Raw genomic sequence first — 11,346 nt, 5'->3', positions numbered from 1 at the left:
TTAAGATGTTGTGTATTCTTAACGTTTTTCTTATTATAATAGTGTTCGGTTAAAATTACCGGGACTGATTGTATGGTGTGCCATAAGTGCAATTGTAGTCAATGGTGACTTGAGTTTTCCTTTTGTATACGTGGCTTGTGACTTAAAAAAATGTTATTTAATTCAAAGGTTCCTGATGTTATCCAATGTTAATCTATCCATGTGTGTGTTGGCAATGAACTTACCAGACCGGGATACCCACTGGGAGCCAGTTGGCGGGAGTCCGTCGTGAAACGGGTCGTGTCTGGATAGACGTGGTTTAGAGTCAACGATATTGAGGATTAATAGAGACTTTAATTTCTGTGTATTGTAAATAATAGCTGTAAAAATATGTTGTAAATATTGTTTTTATTGATTTTATTTATAGATAAAAAAAAAATTGTAAATAGAAAAAAAAATCTTGTTATATCTGACTGGACAGAGCACGACGGCTGTCGTGACAAATTGGTGTCAGAAGTGGGATCAGTCTGTTCAGTCAGGAGTATTTTTGTATATTACACTTATGTTTTTTTTTTTCTTTAATCATTTTTGTTGTATTTTGCAGTCAAAGAGTTTGTAGATTTTTGACAGTCTCAGGGTGTGAGTACTTGGTTTATTGATGGAGCCCCAAATGGAGAAAGCTAGGTTACCGTTGCTTTGTTTCGTATGAATTGAGTTTGTATACTTAATTTATCTGTTGAGATACAAGTATACACATTTTTGAGAAAGATTTTCCACATTTCATTTTTGTTTTGAAAATCAATGTTGTTCTACTGGATTGTAGTAATATTTTTCATATTTAGTCAGTTAGTGTTAAGTTCTATTACAATGTCGACATTGAAAGAACTTGCAGAATATGGACAGAGTCTGAACTTGACTGGTGCGGACTTGCAGCAGTTTATACAGCAACAACAGGCACATCAGCGTGAGCTACGAGCGGCGGAAAGGGAGAAAGAGAAGCAGGACAGGGAGTATCATCTCAGTAGAGAAGCACTTGAAATTGAGAAACTCAAACTACAGGAAAAGAAAGGTATGGAAGAGATTGAGAGTAAATTCATGCAAACTATTCAAACCTTAGAGCAAAAGTTAGCTGTAAAGGAGTCAGAAACGAAATCAGAAAATCCTAGTAATGCAAAGTTTCCAAAAATGCCTGTATTCGATGAAGTTAAGGATGATATTGATTCTTATTTGAGACGTTTTGAAAGGTACGCTGCAGCACAGAAATGGAAGTTTGACAGTTGGGCTGTTAACTTGAGCGCACTACTCAGAGGTCGTGCACTGGATGTATATGCACTGTTGCCGCAGGAGAAAGCGTTGGACTATGATGCTTTGAAGACGGCGTTACTAAAAAGGTTTGAAAAGACGGAGGATGGATTTCGTCAAAAGTTCCGTAAGAGCAGACCTGAGGTAGGGGAAACTTTTTCACAGTTTGTTGTTCGTCTCGGTAGTTATCTCGATAGGTGGATTGAACTTGGTCGAGTTAACAAGACTTTTGATGGCCTCTACGATATGATACTCAGAGATCAGTTTCTGTTCATGTGTAACAAAGAATTGACATTGTTTTTGAAAGAACGCATACCGAAAAACATCAGAGAAATGTGTGATTTAGCAGATCAGTTTAGAGAGGCAAGGCATGTTAACATTCAGACATTAGTTCATTTTAGCAAGAAAGAGAACTCTCCAGGAAAAAGTCAGGCATCGAGAGAACAGGAACAGCGAGATCAGAAGCCAGGATTGAAGTTTCAACCCATGAAAACTCCAATGAAGAAAGAAGTTCGTTGCTTCAAGTGTGACAGACTGGGCCACATAGCATCTCAGTGCCACCAGACTCAGAAGAACCGGAACTCATTGAATGTTGTCGTCGATCGTACAGAAAAGGAATCTACGACAAAGAACTCAGAATTACAAGGCAAGTGTGGAACTTTTACTTCCTTTACAAACACATCAACATTTTCGATGGCGTCAAATTCAATGGACCTTGTAAACACTTCATCGTGTAACGTTAGTGCATCTCTTGAAGATATGCCTACCTGTAAGGGCAAGTTAAATGAACATTTTGTGACAGTGCTTAGAGACACTGGTTGTAACGGTGTTGTAGTTCGTAGGGATTTGATAGATGATGTTCAGCTTACGGGAAATCATCGAATTTGTGTTCTGGCGGATGGATCTAGGATTCAGGCACCTGTTGCGCGAGTGAAAATAGACACTCCTTACTTTGTGGGTGAAATAGACGCTTGGTGTTTAGAAAATCCATTGTATTCCTTGATCATAGGGAACATCCCCAACGCAAGAGATCCAAAGGATCCGGATAGAAACTGGACACCTTATCAAGCGCATGCAGTAGTGACAAGGCAACAAGCTCAAAAGGAAGGTAAGAAGACTAAATCTCTTCATGTTCCAGATATTATTGACGCTGAGATATGTCCTGACGACATCAAGGCAGCACAGGAGAAAGACGAGACGTTAGCCAAGATACGCTCTTTGGTAGGACAAGACGACGACTCCAAGGTATCTTACATTAGTAAAAAAGGTATCATTTATCGTGTCTTCCAGTCAGATAAACATCAGAATGGTAAACGTTTTACACAGCTAGTTGTTCCAAAGAAATATAGGACTAAAGTTCTTTCGCTTGCTCATGAATCTATTATGACAGGTCACCTAGGTACTTCCAGGACAGCCAGCAAAGTCCTTGCAGAATTTTATTGGCCGGGAGTTCAAGCGGACGTACGTCGATTCTGCAGATCATGCGACATCTGTCAACGTACTACTCCGAAAGGCAGGACTACAAAGGTACCACTCGGAGATATGCCTATTATTGAGGTACCGTTCAGACGTGTAGCTGTCGATTTGGTAGGACCTATCCAGCCAGCAACCAGTAAGGGTAATCGTTACATTTTGACTATTGTTGACTTTGCTACCCGTTACCCAGAGGCAATTGCTTTAAAAGGAATTGACACTGAACGAGTCGCTGAGGCTCTGGTAGATGTATTTTGTAGAGTAGGAGTACCGAAGGAAATGCTCACGGATATGGGGTCACAATTTACATCCGAGCTGATGACAGAGGTTAGTCGTTTACTTTCTATACGACAGTTAACAACGACACCGTACCACCCCATGTGCAATGGACTGGTCGAGCGGTTCAACGGTACATTGAAGCAGATACTCCGACGGTTATGTGCGGAACGTCCTACTGATTGGGATAAGTATCTATCAGCCTCATTGTTTGCTTACCGTGATGCACCACAGGAGAGTCTAGGATTCTCACCGTTTGAACTGGTTTACGGACACGAAGTTAGAGGACCTATGAAGATTTTGAGGGAGTTGTGGACTAAAGAAGTAGCAGATTCAGAGGTTAGAACTACATACCAGTATGTTGTTGATTTGAAGGAACGACTAGAAGCTACGTGCAGATTAGCGAGAGAGAATCTACAAAGTCGTCAGAGAAATACCGGAAGTATTATAACAAGGGAGCACGGAACAGACAAATGTCAAAAGGTGAGAAAGTTCTTATTCTTTTACCAACTGCCAGTAACAAATTACAAATGCAATGGAAAGGTCCATATGAAATTATAGAGAGACTAGGAAAAGTTGATTACAGAATTAACGTGAATGGAAAAATCAAAACATTTCATGCAAATATGTTGAAGTTGTACATTGACAGAGCAAACGAGAGTAATGATGAGACAGGTGTTCTAGGTGTTGTAGGCGCCGCAGTACTCGATCTAGATGATGATGGAGAGAGCGACGATGAGCTGTTGTGTGATTCTCTAGGAGAAACGAAAAATGAGGGACCGGCAGATGTGAAAGTAAGTGATGAACTAACTGAGAATGAAAAAGCAGAAGTCAAGACATTACTAGAGAATTTTTCAGATGTTTTATCAGATGTACCTGGTTTGACGAATCTCGGAGTTCATCATATCAAGTTGACTAGTGACCAGCCTATTCGCACCAAACCTTATCCTCTGCCGTTTACTTCAAAAGACGTTGTTTGTGACGAGGTAAGAAAGATGGTGGAAGCCGATGTGATCGAGCCTTCGACGAGTCCATACAGTTCCCCGATAGTCATCGTGAAAAAGAAGGACGGTTCGAACAGGTTTTGTATCGATTTTCGTGCAATTAATAAAGTAACTGTTTTCGATGCAGAAACCATTCCAAGTGCTGATGATATTTATGTACAATTATCTGGCTGTAAATATGTGTCCAAATTTGATCTATCTAAGGGATACTGGCAGTTACCTTTGGATGATGCAGCGAAGGAGATCACCGCTTTCCAAACGCCACTTGGTTTGTTTCAATTCAGGGTGATGCCCTTTGGCTTGATAAACGCTTCCGCAAGTTTCAGTCGCCTGATGCGTAAGCTCTTAGACGGAATGCAGTGTGTGGATAACTTTATAGACGATGTGATTGTGTACACTCGAACATTTCAGGAACATGTTAATGTAATTCGGGAACTTCTGCTAAGACTTCGTGCTGCGAATTTGACTGTGAAACCAAGTAAGTGTTTTATTGGTTACCGGAGTCTTGAGTGTCTCGGACATATTGCAGGAAATGAAGAACTTAGACCTCTTCCTGACAAAGTTTCCGCCATTCACAACTTTACCCAACCTTCAACGAAGAAGCAAGTGCGATCATTTTTAGGTCTGGTAGGATTCTATCGTAAATTCATTCCGAATTTTTCAGCTATTGCTTCGCCTTTATCAGATCTTACCAAGAAAGGCCAGCCGAACAAAGTGATTTGGAAAGAGCCACAAGAAAATGCATTCATCACTCTCAAGAACGCTTTAACGGTAACACCAGTTCTCAAACTACCTGATTTAAATGAAAGCTTTGTTTTACAGACAGATGCGTCAGATCGTGGTGTTGGGGCAGTTTTGATGCAGTACGAAGATGGTGTGAAGAAACCTGTCGCATACGCTAGCAAGAAACTTTCCAAATGTCAGGTAAATTACTCTACAATCGAGAAAGAGTGCTATGCGATAATCTGGGCAGTTCAAAAGTTCCGCAGGTATTTGTATGGTAAGGAATTCCTACTAGAGACAGATCATCAACCACTAGTATATCTTACCAAAGCCAAGGTGTCTAATGCACGTCTGATGCGCTGGGCATTACTTCTGCAACCATACAGGTTTCGCATTATTTCCATCAAGGGTTCTGAAAATGTAGGAGCTGATTGTCTTAGCAGAATTTAGATATGTATATAATTATATATAGTCGATTTTATGCTATAATTGATTGTGTTTTTTTTCAAAAGTTCGTTGAACTTTCTTATGTTGGGGAGATATTGTCACAATCAATATTTAATTTTAATTGCATTTACATTATGTTTATGGTTTTTATTTTATTTACCCTTTACTGGACCTCTATACTTTTGTTACCTTATTGAACCTCAGTTAAGTTTTGCAGGTATTGGTCAGTTACGACCTATTGTATTTTGGGGTATTTAAATCGCTGCATAGCTGACCAGGTAACCAGGGTCCACGTTTTCATAGCTTTTAAATGGTTGACATACAGTCCAAGATGAGTGGCTAAATTTTTTCTTTCAACGGTAACCATTTCTCCAAAGGGGTAAGTTTGTTTTTTATTTCATATGTAAGTTTTTGAGTAATACATTTAAAACGTAGAACTATTTAAGAACTTGAGTTAATTAATGTTTTTGTTACTATTTACGTATACAGGTTTTGCTGGGTAGAGTTACTCATGCGTTTATTGTTCTATTTTTGTGCAATGTACTGAGTTATATACGCACGTAGGCTATTTTGTTTTGCCGCTTATAAAGTCGGTGTTGTGGGTTTAATAGTTAAAACCACTTTTGTTAAGATGTTGTGTATTCTTAACGTTTTTCTTATTATAATAGTGTTCGGTTAAAATTACCGGGACTGATTGTATGGTGTGCCATAAGTGCAATTGTAGTCAATGGTGACTTGAGTTTTCCTTTTGTATACGTGGCTTGTGACTTAAAAAAATGTTATTTAATTCAAAGGTTCCTGATGTTATCCAATGTTAATCTATCCATGTGTGTGTTGGCAATGAACTTACCAGACCGGGATACCCACTGGGAGCCAGTTGGCGGGAGTCCGTCGTGAAACGGGTCGTGTCTGGATAGACGTGGTTTAGAGTCAACGATATTGAGGATTAATAGAGACTTTAATTTCTGTGTATTGTAAATAATAGCTGTAAAAATATGTTGTAAATATTGTTTTTATTGATTTTATTTATAGATAAAAAAAATTGTAAATAGAAAAAAAAAATCTTGTTATATCTGACTGGACAGAGCACGACGGCTGTCGTGACACAGACACACACTCCAATGAAATGGATGTGTACCAATGGATACAAGATTGTTGATCATGTACTTGAGCGAATCCATTATACATCAAGAAAAATATCAAATGTATCTTGTTTGTTTTAACTATATAGAGATAGCGTTGCAATTATGCTTGATATATATATATTAAAAAAACTTGAACTGATGATCATTACATACATGCATGTGCATTAATCAGATTTTCAACTGTTATTGCATCTTTTAAAGAAAAAAATACTTAAGTCAATTCATAAAACCTCTTCGACGTTTGAACGAAGCAATGTCAAAGATTTATTTTCGAACACGCGCTATAGTTGTTATATTGAAATTACCAGAATGTATAAATTTTTTAACGTTTCAAAATTCAGAGAGTTTAAAAGCAACTATAACAAGCCGCAGACGAGAAACAAAAACTTATTTATTAAGAAAAACTCAATATACAAAAAAAAAAAAACAAAAAAAACAAAAAAAAACATACATTTGTATTGATAGACTGGAGAGCTACGGTGCCACCCATTGAACTGTGAGTACTGAGCTCACTAAATGATACCCCCGCCTCCCATATGATTATAATGACAAAGTCAATGTTTTGCTCTTGGAGACCCTCAGACCTGAAATATGTGTTAGATCAAAAAGTAAAACAGAAAATGCACATGCACAGTGGCATTATTTATTGAAGAATCTGTGAAAGTATCATTAAAATTCATTCAGTGGTGAAGGAGGAGTTGTGCGTTTAAGAGATTGGATTTATAACCATCAATATTATAGAAAGAATGGCAGTGTCCATATCTTGTTATAAGAAACTCAAAATATGTGCATAGCTGCAGAACTGTAGCTCTCTGCTTGAGAAAATTCGGACAGACAAAGCAGAGAGCTACAGATCCAAGCTTTGTAAAACCTTCGATTTACGCCGACGAGTTTTTCGCTACTTTAGGTATTTATTTCGTGTAGTTTAAGCTTTCTATGGTTTTTAGAATGGTACCCTATTATAATTCATATATTTAACTCTTATATTTGATACTTTGTTACCTTTTAATGGCCCGAAAACAGTCCTGGATATAGTTTTGTAATGTCGGTTTAAAAGAGTTCCATTTCGACGTCCGTAACCACAAACAGTCACTTGTTAGCGTTGAGAGGTAAGAAAATGATCAAGAATTGAAGTTGAATATATGATTAATTATTAAATACCATTTAAAATTATTTTGAAAGCTGGGGAAAGTATAAAATACATAAAAAAATACCCATAGTGAGCGACAAAAAATCGTCGGCGTAAATTAATCGAAGGTTTTTTCAGACGCTTGGATCTGTAGCTCTCTGCTTTATCTGTCCCGAATTTTCTCAAGCAGAGAGCTACAGTTCTGCAGCAATGCACAATGGCACTTTGTAACAAAGAGTTGAAAGTCTCATCAAATTTCATACAGTGGTATAAGAGGACTTGCGGATAAGAGATGGGTACCCCAAAGCGTAACGGACAGACAGAGAGACGGACGGACATCCCGATCACTATACTTACCCTCCCACTTTTCAAACGGGGGTGGGGGGTTAAAAACTGTACATTAATAGAGCATGAAAAGTTTCATAGATTTATTTCCCCCAAATCAATTTCTTAACTTGGCTGTAGGGTGAATTCAAATTTTAAAGATCGGTTAAAAAATTAATTATATCTACATTTGTATTTCAGCTATATATACTGTCGTAGTTCATATTTGAAGCGTTTGGACCGATTGATCCTATATATAGATTTTAAGACTGCACCTTCTTCTTTTCAAATTTTGCAAAGAATGGTTGTAAAACTTGATATCCCCAAATTGGGGGCATACATGTTCAAAAGACTATTTTATAAATATAAAGTAAGATAATAAGATATAATTCTTATGGTGGCATATTTCTGCCCTTACATGCAAGAAACATTATGTTAACATGCAGCATAATTATGCCAACATGCAAGATAATTATGTTGACATGCAATTTACCAATCTTATAAGAAAATATTATTAGAATATGGGTTAATTCTTCTAACGCTCGTATCTGACATTGTAATGCAAGATAATTATGTAGACATACAACTTATTTATGCCAACATGCAAGATAATTATATAGACATGCGATTTATTTATGTCAACATGCAAGATAATTATGCAAACGTGCGATTTATTTATGTCAAAATGCAAGATAATTATGTTAACATCCAAGATATGTATGTTGATATGCAACTTAGTATCTTGCATATTGACATAAATATCTTTTATGTAAAAATATAACTTGCATGTTGACATAAATAAGTAGCATTTTAACATAAATAGCTGCATGTCTACATAATTATCTCGCATGTTAACATAAGTATCTTGCATGTTAAAATAAATATCTTGCATGTTTACATAATTATCTCGCATGTCAACATAAGTAACCAGCATCTCCTCATAATTCTGTTGTATCTTGCATCTAAGATGTCAGATACGAGCGTCAGTACGGAATTTTACCCATTTTAAAATCAGATTCTTACGGAAACGTATAACCGCCTCGTGTTGTTGTTTTAGAGCGCGATCCCATGGTATAAAAATGATGTCAAATACAATTACATCAAGGTTTCGAGATTAAATTATGACAACAATCTCTAAGGAATAATTCTTTTCTGATATGTTTTAGATGACTTATACACTTTGATATATCAAAGTTGAATTCCTAAATGTTGCACTAAAATAATCGGTAAAAATTACGCCGCTAGAATTAAATATAGCAGACATTAGTGCAATAAACCATATTTGAAGACTTTGCGTAGACGACTCGATTTAATCAAAGAAGAAAATTCAACAAGATTCGTGCAACTTGTAACATCAGCATTATTAATATAATGTACTGCATTGAATCGATGGCTGATTTATATGAAATACTTGTACTTCAAATAGTCATAAGATATCTTACAGGCCCGTAGTGCATAGTAAGGCAATGTCTTCCTCTTTTTCTGAGTGTGTGCTTTTTTAGGACCCGGGCCACTCTTTCAAAACCGTATAACTGATTTTTATTCTCCGAAATTAATTATCCAAAAAAATCATTATTAAAAATGAAAATCTAAAACTTCACGCTGTCGGTAATCGCAATTCTTTTTTTCTCAGAATAAACAAATAATATGTGCAGTGTTTTACAGTGATATAATTTTTTATGTACACATGATTTTTAAATGTACTCAAAGAACAACTACATATAATTTGTATGGATGTATCAATTATTTCATAAATCTGAATTTACAAAATATATTATTGCATGATTGGGGGAAAATAATTTTTTGTCTAGCGCTGCGCTCGATTTTGTCCAATCAAATTATCAAAAAATGTATAACTTTCTTGAACTTTAGAATTTACATTATTTTGAGGTCATATTTAATGCATGGCATTACATCAGACGAAATATTTAATGCTTATATGTCTGCATATGTTCTCCAAGCAAAGAACATAATTTAAGACATTGTTAATACCAAATATAGTCCTTTGATTCGACAATCATGAGATTTATTATTTAGGGAAATATTTTAATTAGGATGAAAATTATTTTTTCCTTTTGTCCTTATCTTAATGTAAAAAGACTTGAACTCATAAATATTTGTAAAATTAAATGTAAAATTTTTAGTCTTATTCTATGATAATCAATTTTATTCGCTCATGAATAACGAAGATTGAAGATCCTGTCCTTGGATCAAAGCAGATTCCTTGGTAATCACATTAATTTGAGGGAAATTTTATATGCATATATGTACTTTTTCCCCGTTTCTTGCCTTTGACTAAAATATTATTATAACATATATACAATACATGTATGTATATTCAGTGTATCTCTTATATACATTTTTAACAACTGCTCTCATTTTTTAAGACCCTTGTTCTATCAATTGGATCCTCCTCCTTCTTTTGTTTGTAAATCTTGTTTGCTCCTCCAAGGGCCCAAATTGGACTGATAAAATCTTGTATCTTGTATCAATCTGAAATTACAAGTCGTTCAAATTTTGTTGAATTTTTCTTTTATTAAATCGAGTCGTATTAAGTGAAATTTCAAAATTTTTATTTGCACTAATGTCTGCGATATTTAAGTTTAGCGGCATAATGTTTACACATTATCTTTTGTGCGACTTTGGAATTCAACTTGGATATATCAAAGCGTATAAGTCGTCTAAAACTATCAAAAAATATTATTTATCAGAGATTGTTGTCATAATTAAATTGCCAAACCTTGAAGAAATTGTATTTGACAACATTTATATATATCATAATATCGCGTTCTAAAGCAACAACACGAAGCGGTTATACGTTTCCGTACTTAAAAGATTTGTAACTTGCATGTCAACATGATTATCCTGCATGTTGACATAATTTTCTTGCATGTTAACATAATTTATCTTGCATGTGGGGGCAGAAATATGCCACCCAAATTCTAAATAATATTTTAATAAACAGGTGCGTTTTTTAGAATTTTTCAAAATTAAGGTATTTTGTGCTTTTTTTCTATATGCCGTGGGCATGCAAATTTAACATCAATTTTTAAGGTCCATCGATACTCTGATAAAAAGATAACATAAATGTCTATTATTCCTTTATAGATTTGCCAGGTTGAAGTGTTTGTTTTTTTGTTGTTTTTTTGGGGCCAATTTTTGCCCCGCAAAATATGCTATTATTGTTTGCATTTTACTTATAACATATTAAAATACATTTCTTTTGGAAGCAACATTTTTATGGTCAGCAGACGGTTTATGAACCTTCATGTTTTTCAGGGAAATTTTTCAAAATTCTCTTGACATTCACAAATGGATATATATATATTTTATTTTGATACGTTTTTATCTGAATTCCATATGTTTTGGTGCATTCCTTAATAAAATACAAGGTCATACTTCTCTGTGTTGTTAATTTTCAAAGGTATGTACTCCGAAACAGGTTGTAGTCTGTTCTCGGTAAAGTTTATGGTCTTTGCCCTAGGGGCCAGGAAATTTGAGTGGGATCTAAGGCCATTTAAATTTTTTTCCTGTTAGCGTCCAC

General features: G+C 35.6%; 1 protein-coding gene across 1 annotated transcript; it reads left to right on the top strand.

Moving 5' to 3' along the window:
• Positions 1–780: 780 nt before the first annotated feature.
• Positions 781–3,462, top strand: LOC134236592 (uncharacterized; the record flags this gene model as incomplete). The annotated part of the gene is made up of 1 exon (XM_062718765.1): positions 781–3,462. A coding segment is annotated over exon 1 (2,682 nt), but the record flags the coding sequence as incomplete, so codon positions are not given.
• Positions 3,463–11,346: the final 7,884 nt, after the last annotated feature.

Source organism: Saccostrea cucullata, unplaced genomic scaffold (genome assembly GCF_032062105.1).
Source record: "Saccostrea cucullata isolate Sc308-1 unplaced genomic scaffold, CSIRO_AGI_Scuc_v1 ctg3385, whole genome shotgun sequence".
NCBI classification, from domain to species: domain Eukaryota; kingdom Metazoa; phylum Mollusca; class Bivalvia; order Ostreida; family Ostreidae; genus Saccostrea; species Saccostrea cuccullata.
The sequence above is the reverse complement of the archived record's forward strand: the minus strand, read 5'-3'. Positions and strand labels throughout refer to the sequence as shown.